The following is a 20,687-nucleotide window of genomic DNA, read 5'->3' as shown; positions in this document are numbered from 1 at the left end:
CAGGGGGAACAACAGGCAGAGGGAGAAGCAGGTTCCCCGCTGAGCAGGGAGCCCCATGCAGGACTCGATCCCAGGACGCTGGGATCATGACCTGAGCTGAAAGCAAACGCTTAACCAACTGAGCCACCCAGGTGTCCTGCTTCACTTCTTTTTACATTCTTTTAGGCATCTCTATGCATTTTTTAAAAGGATAGATTTTTAAGTTGTTTTTTAACTTTATAAAAAAGTATCCTGCGTGGGCGCCTGGGTGGCTCAGTTGGTTAAGCGATTGCCTTCGGCTCAGGTCATGATCCTGGAGTCCCGGGATCGAGTCCCGCATTGGGCTCCCTGCTCAGCGGGGAGTCTGCTTCTCCTTCTCACCCTCCTCCCTCTCATGCTCTCTATCTCTCATTCTCTCTCTCAAATAAATAAAAATCTTTAAAAAAAAAAAAAAGTATCCTGCGTATATTATCTTCTAGAAATTATTTTTCCTTCATTATATGTTAAGATCTGTCCGTATGGGCTAATTGTCTCTTTCAAACCATTCTTTTGATCACTATGTAATAATCCATTATGTGAATGTATCAGAGTTTATTCATCTACTTTCTGAAGAACATTGGTCACTTCCAGGTTTTTGCTGTTTTAATTAGAGCTGCTTTGAACATCCTCATATATGTGAGAAAATTTTCTCTCGGGTATATACCTGGGTGTAGTATTGGTGGGGCACAGGGTGTTACGAATGTCAGCTTTAGGAGATCATGCCAAACCATTTCCCAAAGAGGGTGCTTCAATACATCCTCTTACCTGCACCGCCGGAGGGATCCCAAGGGTCCATATTCTCTCTAGGCCACAGAATTGCCAGATTTAAGTGTAGCTCAAATGCATCAACGTTTGAAACTGATATTTGTCTGTGAACTTGGTCTGGTGCTGCGTGATCCTCAGAGCTGAAGCTAAGATACATATGTAGAGGTTGGGGAAGGGAGAGTCAGACTTAGGCGAGGACAGATGGCTTCCTGGCATCGCCTGTCGGTCAGGGGTCCCATTGTCTCAGGGTGGGGTAAGATCTCAAGCAGGGCATGAGTACCCCTTGGATGTTTGGACTGGAGAACTGTAAATATTGGTTTCAGACCCTGATTCTAGGAACAAGCATTTTACAAATATTTGTTTCTGGGACTTTAAACAGATAACCTGAAATTTTAAGGAGCTACTTTAAAACATTTTGATCTTTTATCCTTTAAAAAGTAACCAAACTCCTTTAAACCCCTGAGCAGCACTGAGATGAGATTAATTAAAAGATTAGGACTCTTAAAAGATTTTTATGGGTTTTTCATTCATGATGTTATAACTCCCAACAATGACATTTTAAAATCAAGCCATATATATATACACACACTTAATTATACACACACACACATATACATATATATATGAGTCAAACCTGGATTTTCATATATAATTTATATAAATAGTATATCAATAAATATAAATCTTAGGCTTGGCCCTTTCTATAGTGCCTCTTGAGCATCTCAGTAATAAATAAATGAGAGGTTAGATGCACAGTAGGAGGCTGCAAAGGTGAAGGTATCTCTTTTCTAGCCTGATGCTTCCAAATAATCCCAAGCCTGACATTGTATTTTAAGTGTTCACTGTGGTGAAGCTGTATGTGTGTATGTTTACAGTTGGATTACATCTGTTTTCTGTGCTGATTTCTGGATTATGGTCACTTTTGGGGTATATAAAATGAGAGGCTATAACAAGGAAATCTCAGTTTCTTTCAAGTATTCTGTTTTTTTTTTTTCTTTTAAAGGCGTTTGAAATCCTTTGTGACAAAGATCTGCTGTCACGCATGGTAAGCTTAGCATTTCAGCTTCATCCAAGGCTTTATGTCTTCATTAAAAGAGGTTTTTAAATGAAAGAGAGAAAGGCATTCGGGAAAGACTGGTTCCTAATTTATTTGTGCAACTCACCCGGCCAGGCTTTGAAGGGCATTGGCAGAGCTCCATCAGAAGTGAATGGGTTTGTGAATAACAGAGGACAGGTTACTTTCAATGGGTGTGTGGCAGCTTTGTTGGGTGTGGCTTCGTAACCAGAGGCAGAATGATTATCTTGTAAAAAGAAGAAATTCATGACCAATCCAGGGGAGTGGTACATACCCTTGGAATATAGCTTTTATGTTCCTCATTTTTCATCTGCCACTGTGGGGGTCCCGGTGCCAGGTACCTGGCCAGATGGTGTTGGGTAGCCCTTTTAGCTCTGCCAAACATACGATGAACGTTCAGAAAGCCACTTGCGAGGTCAGCCTGTGTCCTTGCTGCTCCGTGGTGGTAACCACTTGTGCAAATAGTTTGCCATTCGCTTGCTTTTCTATAGAAAATTCCCTGTCAGGAGGGCCTGGTATTAAGCTGGGGTAGAGGCCCAGTAAGCAAAACTCAAGCTACAAAGTGGCATTGCCCTATCTCAGAGGGAAACCTGGGCTCAGCTGGTCCAGTTAGCCTCCCTACCTTCAGTTCATGGAGTCTGGACTTACTACATCTTCACTTGATTAATATTCTTCTAAGCCCAGCAAAAAGTAGGTGCCCAAAAAGGGTGATGTGACAGAATCATCCAATCCCTCGGCTAGCACTTGTGCTTCTAGTACTAAAGGGAAGTGCATTGGCCCCCTCTTTGGGCACTTCCTCATTCTGCTCCCGTCACTGGTCTTCAGCCAGTGCACAGACCACACCGATACCTCTGTCCTTCTGGGTCTGAGCATTGCTGATCCCTCTCAGCCTCCTTGTCACCTCCGCAGAGCTGTCTACCCTGCTTGCACTGTCTAATGTACTTCTGTTATTCCCTAGAATGGTAGTAACCAATTTGATTACTTCCTCATTGTCTGTCTTTTCTCCTCAAATGTAAGCCTCTCGAGGGCACTAAACCTTGTCTTGTCCAGCTTGCTCACCACTGCACAGTGTAATGCAATGGGGTAGACATATTACTATTTTTTGTTGAATAATTGAAAGAGTTCTGCAGGGAATTGAGCTTCCAGTGCTTGGAGGACCTGGACTGTACAACTGCCACCCCACACACACCTCCTTTGGTTTCTCCAGATGAGTTTTATCTTGAGGGCTTAGTTGTTGCTGCCTGCAACATTGTGTTGAACAGGATTCTGAGGCCATGTCTATGGTGGTGTGTTTCTGGTTGTGTGTTTGCTTAGCTTCTTGCAGTACAGATGTTCCACGTGGGTCTCCTCAAGGAGAGCTCTCTTGCTTGGACTGTGCTTCTAAAGATTCTGTAAGGGGACTTTAGAAAAAGAAGCCATATTGTAGCAGGAGCAAATATGAAACATTCAGGAGACTCAAAGGAAACCAGAAAACTGGCCCCTTGCCTTTTCTCTTTCCTCATTCTGAGTACCAAAGTTGACATCCGTCTGGGAGTAAAGGAGAACACTCTGGCTCAAACACCAATATCCAAGACATGGTGGGGGGAAGGCGATGGAACATGGCTGGCCAAAGAAATTGTTTTGTTTTTGTTTTTGTTTTTTTAGGAGATTGCTTTTTGAATAAATGCTTCCTTTTCCGAAGTTCGCTCCATCACAAAACTCCCTTTCAGAAGGAGTTTCATTTCATTTCTCGGTGAGCATGTTTCTAGAAACAGGAGGCCTGGGGAAATAAAACTGGTAGAAATCTCTAGTCCCTGTTGCTTCACCAATTTCCTACCCATTAAAAAGCCAGTAAAGCTCCTATACGATAGAGCCTAGGGTGAGGTGTCAGGGATCAGCAATTATTTACTGAAAACTTGCCTGAGCTGCAATTGCCACCTCCGAGGAGGCTCCCCAGCCTGATCCCAGATTGGCGGTAGATCTCTGTTTGCAACTTCAGTTTTCTTCTCTGGACTGCTCTGTCATCTGTGCTCTCAAAAATGTTAACCACAGGAAAGTTGCCAAGAATTTACAGAATGGATCCAAGAATGCACTAGGAGCCCACAAATCATATTTCTGATCCAAACAACTACTGTTCCTCATTAGCCATGGGATGTTGGCTGAGTGATTCAAGTGTCTAGGAGACTCAAATGTTTCATCCAGAAAATGGGAATGATGAACTTACATAGCCACTAAGTTGGGAGGGAAAGCAACCCTAACCAATGCTTCTTGAAAACATACTCGGTGTCAGGCCCAGTAAGGAGGCCCCGATGGCTATTACTATAATTTGGTGATTTCTATCATACACATGAGAACTGGACAGGAGGCTTCCTACCAAATTAACTATTGTCGAGGGCTTATTATAGTGGAAATACCAAGAACTGTTGGGTGAGCACAATTGATTTCAGTACCGAGCCTTGGTAATCACTACTGCCCTCATGGGATTTTCATCTGAAACTCCTAGCCCGACTGAGGCAGAATCACTCTCATTCTTTGGGAACATGAGGCTCACTGTGGTAAGTTCTGAGGAAGATTTTAGCCCTAGGGTGTCCTAAAAATAAGTAAGTCGGGTTTGTATTTTACCCTGTCTATGCTAATGATTCTTGAATGTAAAGACTCCCGTATCAACACCCCTGGCAGCCCCTCAAGGTCTAGTTCCTGAGCCCTGTTCCTTGACTGCCCTGATGCCATGTTGTAAGAAAGTTCTACATCGTGGCTGGCCAGGAGGCCGCATGGCAGACCCAGGAGGCCCTGTCTGGGGTCACCTTTCTCAAATATACATTTCAGGTTAGCCTTACTGATTGTGCCTCTGACGGGAAGAGACTACTTTGTTGTTTTCATTGAAATTAACCACATAAGACCTGGAGCTGAAGTCTCCCTTTGCTGAGCTGCTCCTAACAAGCTTCTGATGGAGAACTACAAATTACAATGTCTAACCAATTAAAGCAATTTTATGATAGCAGGCATGTACTTCACCAAACCTGACTGCCCACCCTGGTTTGTACAGGTGTTATAGGGTGCCTGGGGTACTCTGAAGACCATTCACAGTACAGTCAATTGAGTAATAGCTGGTCCAAGTTGTGACGCTGGCAAAGTCTCATTTGCTGCTTTGGCAATCGGCTTGACAATGTGATACTTTAATGTATAATTGGACAAGCAATTGGGTTCTGTTATAGTACAGTGGTTCGGCATAATTATTTTCCAGTGCTGTGATTTTCTAGTTAATAAATACTTTGGGGGGTTACAAATTCTTAAACATCAACACTCTATACCCCTTGAAAATAGGATGCCATTAATTAATATAAGAGCTTATTTCAGCATTTTGGCCTCATTGGCAGCACTAAAAACAACTCAAAATAAAACCAAAAACAAAAAAACAAAAAAACTCTTGCTTTAACTCAAGCGAGTTAGGCTTAAGTCAAAGCTTGGGCAACAAATCAAATGATGAATGCTCTGTTTATTACCTGGATTTCTTTCCATCAGGGCAATAAAGAGGGCTTTGGAAACCTCAGCGTGAATAAGAGGTAACCAGAGGTCACTTGGTTGCACTTAGAGGTCTCACCATGTGGCCATCAGGCCAGGGTTCCAGCTCACATAGAGAGAAGGGAGGCAGTTAACATATTTTTGCACAAAGAAATATTGGAATAACCTCAGGTTTCTAAGAAAACCCAAGTGGCTGCCCAAGTTTGGCAGCACAGACTTACTGTTATTTTGCATCAGATGAAAGCAAGAGGGGATTCATTAGGACACCAAGAAAGGCGTAAGTGGGTGACCATCTGCTCAAGAACCAGCATGTAGAGAAATCGTGTTTGGTGTTTTGGGGAGGAAACGTGTGCTCACAGAATCTGGCTGTGTGTGTGACAGAGGGAGGTGACATCCAGAATCATGAAATATAACTCAAGTTGATCTAAATGGTCCAGGAAGGCTTCTTGGGAAGTTTGGGAAGCGTGTGACTGCGGAGAGGCACACAGTGGGCAGGACAGGAGTGATTTTCATACTGGTTCAGAGCAGCTGTGAGCAGGAGAGCCAGCATCTGTGTATGCTTTACAAAGGGCCCAGAAGGAAGCTGTCAGAGAAAGGCCCACCTACTCCGGGGAGGCACGGAGCCCCCGTCTCTAACTGCACACATTGCCACCGAGTCATCACCACACTGGTGCATGGGGCAGCTGAGCTCCCCTCTGTCCCCCCTCTCGTCCATGTCCATGCCTGCCCAGGTCCCATCGTTTCTGGTCTGGCTGCTGCAGGACCCAGAATCTCTAACTCATTCTCCAGCCAGGCCACTCTACAAAAAATTATTCTAAGCTTTTAACTTCCCTGCTTCCAACCCTTTAATGTCTTCTTTGCACCAAAAATAAAATCCACATTTCTCAGCCATCCCCACGGGCTACAAATGATCTACCATGTCCCTTGCTTTCCTAGTCATTCAACCAAGATTCCTTTTTCCTCAGTGCTCTGCACTTCTGCTCCCTCTGTGTGAAATACCCTTTCTCCCTCCTCTTTGCTTCAGGGATTTGTAGCCATTGTTCACATCTCAGCTTAACCAGCACTTCTTCGGGGAGGTCTTCCTCCCAAATCCCCTCCCCACCATTCTACCATTCCTACAGATCTCGAGGCACTGGTTTTTCTTCAGAGCTCCTATAATGTTGACTTTCAAGATCTGATAAAATTCTGAAGGCTTCTCCAGTTCAGCCCAATAGAAACAACCACGTCACCATTCTAGAAGCCCCACGCGTTAGCCTCACATTTTCAGTGACTTCCCTCCGCTCAGCTGAACTTCCCACCTCTGGACCACCTTTCAAGGTTAATGCCACATTTAATCCTGTATTTCTGACACTGTTTTACTTCATCTATTTTCTAAATCGACGCTTTACTTTAAATAAATTTACTTTAAAAGGAAATTTGAGACATCATAAATAGGCGATAGCCCTCAAAATAAATGTGATCTAAACAAAACAGTCTTATTAAATTCCAGCTAGAGTCTGGATGGCTCCTCTGGGTCCTTAGAGGTCACACCGATCCCATGTTAAGGACATGCTAGCACTGAGACTTTCTTTTTGGCTAATCAGAAGGACTGGAAGAAGACTGAAAATGCAGTAACTTTCAGTAGGATTCAAAACTGTTTGTGGCTTTGGATCATAGACTAGAGGCCATCTTCTGGGCCATTGAGATGTCTTCCCCCTCTTTAAACCATGAGATGTTAAGGCTTGTCAACATGACAACTAAATTTCAGTTCTCTAGATGGTCAGGCATGCCCACATCAGGACTCTTTGGGAAAGAGGGATGCACGCGGTTGGTGAAGCCAGCCGTGACGTAAGTTGCAGGATTTCTGGCACACACATCATGTATCTGCTGAAGCTGTTTCCATCGCCCAGAATAACCTTGTCCTTAAACTCCCATCACCATCATTTAAGCCCAGTGCAAATCCTAACTGTGTAAAGTCCACCCAAGACCCCAGCCTGGGAAGAATTACTCTCCCCCTCAGATATTCTGAGAGCACGATGATAGAACTTGTAGCCCAGCCCAGTCCTTGTACCAGACTGACTTGTATTATATTACATATGTATAAATTGTTCTGCCCTGTAAGGTGAGGAGTCCCCAGAAGGCACAGATTTTTGGCTTCTTCATCTTTATGGCATAAGACCTAGAACAGTGCCTGGAATATATCATGCATTCAACAAATGCTTGTTGGCGAAACTGAAAGTAGAGGCAGAGAATCAGATCTGAACAAAATTATGGATTTACTTCCCTATTCCTTGATATTATTTCCAAGACCTTATATAAACACCTGTCTGAACAGAGCCATCAACCCATGAGAAATAGTTTAAGCTTTCTGCTCTTTATGTTGTTTTACAAAACCAGTAACAATGACATGTATTAATGTACTTTATAACAACACCCAAGTTCATATGCAGCCACTTGCTTCTTTAAGAAGTACTATTAAATTGTTTCTCCCCCCAGACCCCCACCCTTTGAAGACAATTTGGCATTTTACTACAGGTTAGTTCCGGATTCTGAAAAACATTTAAATTATGGTTAATCATTCTTCCTACTGTATTCCATTACAGAGCTATAAAAAAGTCAATAGCCAAGGCAGTTTGAGCATTACATCAGGGAATTAATCTTTACCCCACATACCTCCCGATAGCATGCTCAATGCCCAGGAAGGAGCGGAATGTCAACATCGACGCCTATTGGTACCTCAGTCAGAAATCCTGTTAACACTACCTTCCCCAAAATCATTTTCAGGCAGATAAAGTGGAATGACTGCAGATACATTTTTTTTTTTTAATCTCTTTTCACAGCTGTATAGAAATAGAATGCTCTTCCAGGAGCCATCACAGACTTTACTCTGTTGAATGTGAATAAAGACTTTTTGGTTCAAATTTTTGCAAACTTTGTAACTTTGGTGAGCACTTTTCCTCTAAAGAACCAAGTGCCTGTGAAAACAGTGTCAACTGTTCAACGGTTTCACTGTTGCATGGAGAGAAGGAGAGGGATGTGCTGCAGTGCTGAGCATTCTCATGGCCATTTAACTTCTGTGATATAATTATCAAGAGGGATGATGGAGCACTGTAGTGTGTTGAATCCCAGTCACCTGGAGGAAGCACTGTTCTTTGATGTACTACTAACAAAGAAAAACACTGCCAATTAAATTATGACACGCCATTGATTGTGGAACACACTTTGACTTCAGAGATGTGAAAAATGTGGAAAATGTGTGCGCCTGAGAACCAGTGAGCTATGAGAGTTAAAGGGAGCCGGGGATTTACTCTTTGTTTCTTGCAATAATAAGCCTTAGAGTGCACCCAGTGCTAGCCTTGAGTCTGTTCTTCCTTTGGACAGCTTGCATCTTTTCCAGGATTCACAGCTAGGCAGGTTTGGGAACAACCAAAAAGCAAGCCAAATACTTCCTGTGGTCTTTTTCAAAGGCGTCTCCTGGACTAAGTTACCAGATAAAAGACAGGAAGAAGTCTAGTTAAGTCTGAATTTCAATATCAAACAAATGATACTTATTAGTAAGAGTACATCCCAAATACTGCATAAGATACACAAGACACTCATTTCGTTTGTTTTCGTATTTTTATTCGCTAACTCTGGTGGCCATGCTGCCGGGGTAATTTGACTGCATTTGACCATTACCACATGCTTTGACTCTAGGACCTTGACCTTTACCTCTGAGTAGCCTCCATTAATACCTTTTTCACTCCTTACAACAACCCTGAGAGTTAGGGATTATTGTAAGTCAATTTAAATCTGAAGGAGCTAAATTTCCTCCTCAGGCTTGAATGTGTCAGTTGATTCCTTAGTATGGGCCTGATTTTTGACCATAGCTCTTAATCCTTTTACAGGGTATTTAAGACACATACCACTGGGGAACCATGAAGGTAGGAAAGGCACTTTTACTCCCAGCCGTAACAACATCTCTGGGTTGGTCAGTGGTCACTGTCATGGGGACAGTGTATCTAGCCTAATAATAGTTGTTTGCTGTTGCTTTGACTACTAATATGTGCCAAGCACATTGCTACTCACAACTCTTACTGCTCCCTTTTTACAGCGGGGGAAACTAAGGCACAAAGAGGTTAGGGGGCTTGCCCCCTCTTTGTCAAAGTCTGGGCCTAACCTCATCTTCTTGGAGAGAGGTTGCTGGATGTTCCTTAGATAACCCCCTCTCCCCTATCACTCTTTATTATAGCACTCTGTTTCTTTACCAAACTAAGTTGACTCTCAGAAGTTTTTCAAACTAGGTCGTGCCCGCCCGGCAGCAGCCCTCTCATTTGGAAATGCCCCTCTCATTCATAACTAACCATTTTGGTGTCTACTCTCCCTACCCGGGTCCCCTGAGGACAGTAAAGGGGTCTGTTTCAGTGTGCTAACACCAAGGCTACCCCTTAGCATCGCAGAAACAGAATAAATACCTTGTGCTTTAATAAGTAGTCACTGCCTTTCCCTGTGGGCAGCCTAAATTAATCTGGAGGGTTCATCTGAAGTGAACAGCCCCCCCCCCCACCACAGTAAAGCTTCCTCAAGGCATGTAGCACCTTCTGGATGAACTACCATTTGAGGTCCTTAGAGTTTATCTCTGCTAGCCTGCAATAACTTGCAGCCACCAGGTTCTTGGGTTGCCTCATGGAAACAGAAATGTACTCCAAATGACAGTGTGTTTAATTTCCAAGTCACCTGGGTGGCTCTCCTGAGACACAAGCCTTGTTCACCAGGGTCGTTCCTGGGCTCCCTATTTTTGCTGAGACTGAAAATTCATTCAAAGACTCCTGAACTAGATCAGCATCCTAGTGTTGCTGGGACAAGCCCGTGGCTCAGACACTCTGATAGAATGAGAATAGAAGAAAAGCAGTTCTAGAGCAGGGTTTTCAAAGAGCCTCTGCTCTGTGGATAGGGTGACAAGCAATGGGCTTAAAGGCAAATGTAGCATTTCTCTGTACATGGGTTCTATCTATACACATATACATTTCCCCCAAATGCAGTGCTTCTCAACAGTAAGTGCACCTTAGAATTAGCTGAGAAATTTGAAAAAATCCCCAAACTCGGGCCATCCCCAGACAAATTAAATCAGAATCCCTTGGATGGACCCAGGCTATAGCGTTTTGTTTTTTGTTTTTTGTTTTTTTTGTTTTTTTTTTTTTTTTCAGTTCCCCAGGTGATGCCAGTGGGCAGCCAACACTGAACACTGCTGTTCCAAAGAAAGCCACACGCTTCCATCTGGGACTTTTAGGAGGGAAACCTCTACATTTTTAAAACCATATACAACAGAACTTTGCGAATATGATTAGCTTTTGTTTTATTTCCTACCTCGCATGAACAACTTCGAAGTGTCGGCACAACGTTGCCATCTGTAAGGCATACGACAATAACAGACGGTCGCCTAATAATCAGGGAGGCGTTAATGCTCACAGGCTCTAGATTATTTGGATTCATCTGGTATGATCTGTGGTGAGGAAGCCACTTGATGCTTGATTTCTGTGCCTTTTCCATGGCAGCACTGGAAGAGGGAAGCCATATTTTCCAGGCTGTATATTAGTGTTCTTTGTCATCCTATTGAATTGTTACAAGATGGATTTATAACAGACCCAAAGCTAGTATCCAGATGAGAATTAGTTCTTGAGTAGAAAAATAGCAATCCCATTTGCCTCGCCTGTAGCAACTGCGTCGTATCTGCCTCCACAAGGAAGGAAATGACTTCTTAATGTGGTTTTCTTCCACTAAGGAGAATTAAATCTATGTGGCAAAATGTAAAACCAGAGTGCTGGCAGCCATATTCTGAATGGAAGATCCATAACTCTCATCAACATATTTGTGGCCCAGTTATATGCTAATGAACCTCATTTAGGCTCAAACCCACCCCAAGTGGAAATACAGCTCAGCTAGAGAGCCAGGCTGTCATGTTCCTTCACTGTTTCGCCTTGTGCGTCAAAGTTTGCTCTGAACTACTGGGGAAATTTCTCCATCTGCTGCAAGGGGCCACGCGGTTGGGGGTGGAGTGGGGGTGGAGTGGGGGTGGGGTGGGGTGGGGATGGGGTGTCTCTGGGTTAGATTTACAGAGATTTGGGCCTGAGGTAGGAAACTCCACTATGGTAGTGGAGAGACTTTTTGCTGAGGCAGCAGGATACTTTTCAAAGGATCTGCCTTTTAGGGGGAATGCCCCTGGCGCACTGAGCTGGCCACTCTTTGGTGGCCTGGCAGTTCCTCTAGGATAGATAAAATGGCAAAAGTTGTCGGGAACAACTCTGCCCCTGCCTAGCTGGGCGATCAGTTTGGCAAGCGAAGGAACTTCCTTGGATCTCAATTTCTTCCTTGGTAAGATGGTGCCAAGTATTGCCAGTCTTGTGTATAGATTATGGTACAGAGTAAATGAAATGATACGCTTCAAAGAAACTACCCGTTCGTATCATAAATACCAGCCATCATTGGTGCTGTTAAATCATTTACCTCAATCTCTTCAAATGACTTACCAAATACTACACTGCGCATCCTATGAATTTATACCTTTAGCATTTTACAATGGATAAAGGCCCACACAGGAATAACAAATCTAGTTAATAAAACTGAATTGCAATAGGAGAATAAGGGGGAAAATTGAGCTCTTCTAATGAAAAGTTCTGAGAACATGCTGTCTGATAGAATTGACATTTTATTTACTCTCTCTGTAAATCTGAGACATATACAAGATGTTTTAAAAAAATAAATGTGGGTATTTGAAGAGGATTTTAAAATGATTCAGTTGACTTAGATCAATTGTTAATTTTTTTATGTTTTCTAATTTTTTTAACTGCCTCCTTAAGCCTCTTTTAATGGATATGCTCTTATTTCTCACTCATTACTCATGGCTCCTGTACTATTATCATCACAGATTTGCTTGTGTTATTTTGGTTCACTGAACAAAATGGCTCAGAGCTCATAGAAGAGAGACTAACCAAAGAGACGAGTAGGTAAACCGCAGGTCAGCTTGGGGGAATGGTTATGGGTAGGCGGCCAACTCCATGCCTTCAGTGTCTGGTGAGTAAAATAAGTGAATGATGCCAGCCAAGCCTAAAATTACAGAGTGGTGGGGATTATGGAAAATGGGAGGATGCTCCCCAGTCTGTGACCCCCACTCACAGCCTCCACAGACAAGACAAGGCGTGGAATGGGCCACAGAGTAACCTAATCTGGTTATTTTATTACAAAAGCTGGAAATGTGGATTCTTACATGACACCTCCCCATTTTTCAAATCTGGGCAACTGGGTGCAATGAAAAGACACATAACCTTCTGATTTGCAAATTGTGTTCAGCCCACAACACTTGTTCAGGTCCTCTTGGGAAGGACCCATTAATGAGCCTATTCCATTGTTTTCTCCAAAGCTCCAGAAACATGACAAGGAGGAGGAGGACTCCCCAACCTTGTGGAGGTCCGAGGAGGAAATGGCAGCAGAAGCCTCAATGCTGCGGGCCTACTTTCAGTGACTGTGCAGGTAAACACCGGGCACTTCATCATCACTCACACCCTCCATGGGGCCCCAGAAGGAGGCTCCCTGCCCAGGATGGGGATGTAGACAAGCAGGTGCAGTGCAGGGGGTTCAAAGACATGAAAGCCAGAGTGGAGAAAACCCTGACCCTCAAGGCACGGATTCCTACCTATGGGTTTCCTTTGCCTCCCTGCCTCCACCCACCTTCTACGGGACTCTCCTGTCTGTTTGCTTCCTTCCAGTCCACCTCATGTCACTGTCCTGCCCTTCTCCAACCCAACCTCACCAAGCAGGCCAAGACAGTTTGCAATCCTTTAAAAAGCCAAAACCCTTCAAGAGCTCAAGTCTCAGATTCCCACCTTGGGCTGTAAGGCACTGTGAGCCAGTTCACGACCTCCTGACAGGATCAGTGTTTCTTCCACTTGGATCTCTTCTCCTCAGCTAAATAGCCTTTTTTTTTTTTTTTAATTTTAAGATTTATTTATTTTAGAGAGGAGGGGCAGAGGGAGGGAGAGGATCTCAAGCAGACTCTGCAACTGAGCCTGATTTGAGGCTCGATCTCACAACCCTGAGATCATGACCTGAGCCAAAATCAAGAGTCAGATGCTCAACCAACTGAGCCATCCAGACACCCCTGGTTTTGTGTTTTCCTTTAGTTTTGGCTGCTAGGAAGCTCAAGGGCACAGGGAAAGGTCAGACATGATAGAATTATTTCTTTGCATTAGTGAATGTTTAACTGTTGGGAGATCACAGATTTAAGATTCTGGTAGAAAGCTATAGCCAGTCTCCTTTTTCAAAATGTGTATATACACGAAATTTTTATGCGATGTCCAGGGCCTCATGGGGGATCTTCTGAAATGCTCTAATAAATGGGGTTGCCATGAAATATTGGGGCACCCCTAGGCTAAAAAATACCATGTATCCTGCATTTTATTTGTCAGCCCTGTTAATAAACCTCTTTCCATGGACCTCAGATAAAGCACCTCTCCCCTGAATAGTTTCTTTTTCCTTTTTGGAATAGGCTGCTTCATGTGGTCTTGTGTTTATATTATAAGCTGCTAAGGTAGATCAGACACAAATTAAAAACACAATTAGTGAATATTGGTAGCAATTGAATTATATAAAATTGTATCCACCACTTAGTGATCATGATTTTTAGGTAGAAACCACGTTCATTGTATTCTGTTTTCACTTTGAAATAGACATCTCTTTTAGTTAGTTTTTAATATATGTGCATTTCTTGGGCACCCTCCCCCCACCCTCCGTTTTAAAGTATCCTAATTACTTAAAGACCCGGTATCCCCTACCTTTCCCCCATTATTGTTCAAGTATGTTGTAGTGTTCAGGCACTTGCATTCTAGAATGCTAATTTTATTGGAGAATGAAATTGGAAGATGTCATTGGTTTGTCAGCTCTGCATCCAGTTGCCTGAAGGATACAGTGTAGTGCTAGCAGAAGCTGTCTTTGATCATTTATTCTGAACCTTTTCCACTGCTCACCTTCTCGTTCCTTCCTTCCCTCCTTCCTTGCTCCGGATCAAGCTAGTCTGCCTACGAACAAAGACCCACAGCCATAGCTGCAGACCCCTTTCTATTCATCTTATGAGAGCCAGTGTGTCATTTTGGAATGTCCCATTCAAATGGAGTCACTGGTCTTCAGACTCAACTTACTAGGCTTGCCCCCCCCCCGCCCCCACCGGCCCGGGTTTCTTATGTAATGGGTACACGTTCAGATAGAGGTGAGAAAGCTCTAGGTTTTTCCTGAGGCTTGCTGAATTGTAGGATTCTGTGTTAGAATGCATTTTCTAGACGTTTTAAGAGGATTTAAACTTAGTACCCAAGTTTCCTATATGCTTTGCTTTGTCAGTTTTTGCTTCTGTCCTGCCTTGAGGCCTAATATCTCCGGTCTTCTGGGTGAATCAACTTGCCTTGTAAATCTGGCCAGAAAGAGTCATCCTAACTTGCTTTACAAATTATTGCCACAGTGCCTGTGGGTTTTTAAATTCATTAACATTAAGATCTGCCTTTACAGGTCTTTGTTACAGACCAAACAAATCACCTTCAGTGTTCTCAGTGGTCAGATGGGGCAATGAAGAAAAGGAGGGATGGATGACATGTGTTGCCAAATAGCGCAGCTAGTAACTTGGAGACTAGGGACTGAAACAGAGGGTTCTAGGATTTCACCAAGAGCATCCCCTTCCCTAAAGGAACCAGAGGGGCGCCGGGGTGGTGCAGTCAGTCAAGTGTCCGACCCTTGGTTTCGGATCAGGTCCTGATGTCCGGGTTGTGGGCTCAAGCCCTGGGTCACGCTCTGCGCTCAGCACGGAGTCTGCTTGAGATTCTCTGTCCTCCTCCTTCAGCCCCTCCCCCCACCCCCTCTCTAAAAATTAATCTTTAAAGGGACTATATATACTTCCCTTTAGAGACAAAGGGGGAAGGGAACGTTGTTTACTGGAAACGTTAAGTTGGTCCACCTGGTTCTTGAGACCCCTCTCCTTCCCTTTCAAAATGCATCTACACACCAAATGTTTATACAATGTTAAGGGGTTCACCGTACTTCTAAACATTTCATCAAATAAATAGGGCTCTCATGGGGCACCTGGGTGGCTCAGGTCATGATCCCAGAGTTCCAGGATCAGACCCCACATAGGGCTTCCTTCTCGGCAGAGAGCCTGCTTCTCCCTCTGCCCCCCACCCCACTCATGCTGTCTCTCTCAAATAAATAAAATATAAATAAATAAATAGGTAGATAGGGCTGTCATACAATATTTGAGTATACCTAGACCTGAAGAAGTATTCGTTGTTTATCTGAACTTCAGATAAACTTGGCCTAAGGTCTCCCCATTTATACCCTCAGCAGCAAGTCAGTCTTAGGCAGAGCCAGTGTCGAGATGCTGATGTCGCTCACTCAGCAAGACTGCACAATTTGCAACATGCACAGGGGTAGAGACACTAGCCTGCAGCGCTGGCATCGGTAACAGTAGCCAGCATTACCGAATGTAGAACGCACAGGTTCTATGATCCCATCTTGCAGAGGATGAGAAAACCGGGACTCAGTAATGCTAAGTGTTATTCCAAGGTAAATAGTTGCAGGGGACAGAGCTGAGAGAGAACTCAGTCACACCCCAAGGACCATTCTCTTAGTGTCTGTCCAGCCCACCTTTGCTAAAAGAGCTCGATTTTCCAGCCAGCGCTGCCATCCTATCCCAGCTCCCCTTGCACCCTCTGAATGTTCTCCTTAGCCTTCTTCACCTGTTCTGCTTGCCCGCCTCTCTCTTCCCTGGACTCCCTCTCCAGCCTTTCCAGCATCTGCCTCCCCAGCCACACCGCAGCTGAGCAGCAGGAACCCAAACGGGGCTGAACTTGCACCAACTGACTTTGCCCTGCTTGTAAGTTTTTCTAGACTGAGCTAACGCCTTCCTCGGCTGCCTGCCCTCTTTCCTGCACACTGTGACCACGTGCCTAAATACTATGACCTTGGGCAAATACAGTGTTTCCCAAACCGCTCTCATTCCCATTTTCTCAGGCTCTTTTTTCATCTTTGTGTCCCACCAGGGTATTGTGTGCTCATCATTTACCTGATTCACTTTTAAACTTTATATCTGAACCTCAGTGAAAAACGAGTATTGCTTGTGATTAGAAGTGAAACATGCAAATGAAGACAAAAGAAAAACACTGCAGATGAATTCCAGCTTGGCACACTTCCTCGCCTATAGCTGTTGGGACTGAGATTCATTCTCTCTCTTTGTTAGAAGGGGAGGCTAGCCACCGCTACGGAGGCGTTCAATCCCAGGACCAAACTGAGACTCTCTCTCTCTGTGACCTATTTAAAAGGATTCAAAGAGAGTAAGTTAAGCAAGATTCAATGAAGATCACCTAAAATTATCTTAAACAAATGATTCCCATCTTTGGAAAACAGCAGTGGACGTCAGAATTCAAACCCAGAGCAAGCTGACTCCAGGCCTGTGGCAACCCCCTCAGCCAGTGCTCCCTATGCCTCTTACCAGGAAAGTGGAGAAGATAAGGCACCCGTGGGGGAACCAGAGTCAGCTTCCCTAGGGATAAGAGGTCAGTCTCTTGTACCTGGCTAGAGGACAGGACACCGGGCAGGAAGCCCCGCATTATGTCCCATTGCCCCCCCACGCCGGCATGCTCAGTCTCTAGGCTGACTGTTTAAAATCACTGCTTCTCCTGGGAGGCCACCTCCTAGGGCTTGGCCTTGACACCTTGTTTGCCATTAGTCTACCTGAAAAACCAGTGTGTTGAAGAGAAGAATGTGGAAGCCTATAGCCAGAGATGCCCAGTATGGGAAATGGTCTGTGATGGACAAAAAACCCTGCTCTCTGCTCAATGTTATGTGTGGAAATAGCCAGCAACCTCTAAGTAGAAACCCCTATTCTGTATCTTCCTTATGTATAAGCCCACATTAATCCTCAGCATCAGACTGCCATAGGACCACAGAAATAAACATCCCAAAACTATGAACTGTTTGCTCAGCCTCTTGAAGCCATCAGGGCATCAACATCCGCTTAGTTGTATGGAATTCTCTTGATGTTCCCATGTAACCCTGCAGGATGATTTGGTCCTCTGACTACTCCCTGTGTCCTTTCTCTAGTAGAAAATGACTTTGAATTGCAGTTTCTTAAGCAATAGTGAAAAATAGGCATTGCCTTCACCAGGCACAGGCAGAACCAACAGTCCAAGGGTTGCTGAATGAGGCTCCCTCCACCTGACAGATCTCTGATGAGGTGGAAATCCTTTGGCTCCAGGAATTCAACATCTGTCTTCTGCTTCGGTGGATTTATGCCGTGGCTCTCTACACACTGGGCTGAGTTCCGGGACGCAGCTTTGCAATGGCTCTTTTAGTCTCTGTTCTGAATCACATCAGAGGACAGTGCATCTCTACCGCTTATCTGTGCATCTTTCCTGGAGCATAGTAATTCTTCATGTAGGTATTTAACACTTGGGTATGCTGCCTCTACACACCCATGTTGAGTTTCCTACTTAATTTTAAAGCAATGACATGTGTCCTAGTGAGGGAAGGTTTCACTATCTCCCTGTCCCCACTCCCAGCCCATGTTTTAGAATGGAGTGGGCCAAGTTGTTTGTAAAGCATGCAAGCATCGCCCCTAACTCGGATAGAAAGCCAGAGCAGGGCAGGTTTCCACACCCTGTTGTGTCAGCAGAGTTCATTTGTAATTCATCAAACTCGCCTCTGGGCATGCCGTTATTTTATAGATAATTGGTTGCCTCTCATTTACTCATAACAGAGCCGTGCAATTTCAAAGCAACTGAGTCAGCCCAAAACAGCATTATTAGTAGTTACAGATATACTGTCGAGGCAAAATTTTGACGCTGGCATTTTTGAAAAATCACCATAATTCCAGCCACTGGACCACACTTATATCATAATCATGGACGGTCGAGGTGGATGAGAAAGGACAGCTTTGCTTATTTAGCACATGTTCTGGTCACTGAATTGTACCTCTTAAAACACACGCCACCATGGGTGGGAGGGATGGGGTGGCTGGGTGATAGACACTGGGGAGGGTATGTGCTATGGTGAACACTGTGAAGTGTGCAAGACTGTTGAATCACAGATCTGTACCTCTGAAGCAAATAATACATTATATGTTAAAAAAAAAAAAAAAGCAGGAGGGGAAGAGTGAAGGGGGGGGAATCGGAGGGGGAGATGAACCATGAGAGACTGTGGACTGTGAAAAACGAACTGAGGGTTCTAGAGGGGAAGGGGGGTGGGGGGATGGGTTAGCCTGGTGATGGGTATTAAAGAGGGCACATTCTGCATGGAGCACTGGGTGTTATATGCAAACAATGATGTAATGTATGGTGATTAACATAATAAAAATAAAATAAACACACACACACACACACACACACACACACACACACACACAAACACACCCCACCGGCTTGGAAAAACTGTCCTCCTTCACAGAGAGGTTCTGCTCTCAGCATAGCAGCCCCTGATGAGAAAGGCCGAGGGAGCAGATTAGAGTATTCTCATGTTTTCTCAGGGGAGAGGAGGGTTTTAACTTCAGCTCCTTGGCCAGTTCAGTCCTAACCCCACCAGGCAATTCCCACATGGAGGTATCATCAATACCAAGGAAAGTGTTTGCCAACACTCGTTGCCAAATTGATACAATAAAATTTTTTCTTTAGCATGGAAGTACAAGAGAAGATTCTTTGGCCTTTAGTATATTCAAAGCTCTTTAAAAAAAATCATTTTAAACACAGCTGGAAAAGAGATTCTTAGTTTGCTTTTCCCTTCCTCTGCAGTTCGTGTTTCTAAGGCACTGTGCTGCCTCCCCTTTTTTCTGTGTAGACTACCTTTATAGAACCAGATTTCTGTAGCGAGGAATTAAAGACTCTAGTTTTTAGATTAATATATTCATTAATAAATCAGGTTCCTATGCTCTAAATTGGGAACAAGAAACCATAGAATTATAGCAACTTTAGAAATAATCAAATCTAATGTCCCATTAAATGATTTATTTTACCATAACCCAAAAGTATGACCATCTAGTTATACTTGAAAAACTTCCCTTTATAAAAATTCGGAGACGGTCCACACCCCATGGTTTCAAAATGGGTTTTAGTTTGCTTATTTTTAAAATATTTTACCAAGATCCCGCTTTCTCTACATATGCCCAATAGTTCAGGCAAAAGATTTCTACAGGTCACTGATGACTAAAGAATCTACAGAATTCTTCTGAGATTTAGTTCAAATGATAGGAAAAATGACTAGTGTCCCATGGTTAATGTTAACCCTTATGAGTCTTTGAATGACATGAAACCTCAGCACAGAGTTCTTTTCAGAAAAGTGTAAGCCAAATGCCAAAAATAACTTTTAGCTGCATCTTGCAAAATGATGGAACAAAGCCTATCATATCACCATCCTCAGGATCCTCATCATCATCTCATCTCCAGAAATGGATAATGTATCACACATCAATCTGCACACTCTTGCAGAAACTTTCCAAAAATTTTCCCCACTCCCAAGACTTCCCCCCCGCCACTTGCTTCTCTTCACTCTGTGTGGTGTTCTCCTTCCACTTTTCTCATTTTGTCTCTGTCTCTGCCAGAAAGGAAGATGGGAAAAAGACTCTCCTAGAGGTCATGGAAGGTTAAGATGAAGGAAGGTATAAAATTCATATTAGTAATCTTTGACCTATCATTTTGTAATAACATTTATACAATTCACTCCATTCTATGCCTAATATGTCCCTAAGCCACCTCTTACATAAGAAGTCCTCCATTATTTTGACATTCCAGGGGCGTCAATCAAGTCAGGTGCTCAACCAATCAGGATACACTAGAAAAAGCAGTTCTAAATTGTACTCCTTTTCATGTTAATGTTTTTCTGATGATCCAAAAGACACTGCAGAATGGTCTACTCCTAATTTATCATGAATGGTGAGCAATGGAAACTGTATCTTCTTTATTAAAGTAAAATCCAAAAAATGGAGGAAAGAGGGGAGAGGACCTAAAGAAAGAACATTTAGAGAATTAAAACATCCTACTGGGGCCACTTGTCTCAGTAGTGTCAATAAAATTAGATCTCCAGCCCGATTCTATGTAATGTACCCCCTCTTCTTCCTCTTCCCTTCTTTAAGGGTACATGAGGTAGAACATGCTCTTTGGAGAAGATAGGAGCCATGCAGAGACAAGGAAAGAGAGTGCTGGAAAGACATCTTGGCAACTCGTCTTCACTTTCCTGTAGCCAGTTCACTTAGGGGCTGGATACCTGCCACCCACGCCCATGCCCTTCCCAGGCCCCAATGCACTGACCTAACTATTTTGGTTCACTATTACCATTTTGCAACCCTGTC

The 20,687-nt window shown here is 43.7% G+C and overlaps 1 protein-coding gene and 1 long non-coding RNA gene across 10 annotated transcripts in view; one reads left to right on the top strand and one right to left on the bottom strand.

The window, feature by feature from the left end:
* Positions 1–20,687, bottom strand: part of LOC112833854 (uncharacterized) — a 68,182-nt gene that overhangs the window by 6,812 nt on the left and 40,683 nt on the right. The gene's annotated exons all lie outside the window — the stretch shown is intronic.
* FHIT (fragile histidine triad diadenosine triphosphatase) overlaps positions 1–20,687 on the top strand; it is a 1,472,419-nt gene that overhangs the window by 1,434,300 nt on the left and 17,432 nt on the right. For all 9 annotated transcript variants that reach the window (XM_073901470.1, XM_073901471.1, XM_073901466.1 and 6 more), the window contains one exon: positions 12,735–12,844. In XM_073901470.1, coding sequence (XP_073757571.1) covers positions 12,735–12,836 — 102 coding nt within the window. In that variant the 3' untranslated portion in view covers positions 12,837–12,844. The remainder of the gene's footprint in view (positions 1–12,734; positions 12,845–20,687) is intronic.

Source organism: Callorhinus ursinus, unplaced genomic scaffold (assembly GCF_003265705.2).
Source record: "Callorhinus ursinus isolate GAN/ISIS: 27379988/994484 unplaced genomic scaffold, GSC_fseal_2.0 scaffold15, whole genome shotgun sequence".
In the NCBI taxonomy this organism is placed as follows: domain Eukaryota; kingdom Metazoa; phylum Chordata; class Mammalia; order Carnivora; family Otariidae; genus Callorhinus; species Callorhinus ursinus.
The sequence above is the reverse complement of the archived record's forward strand: the minus strand, read 5'-3'. Positions and strand labels throughout refer to the sequence as shown.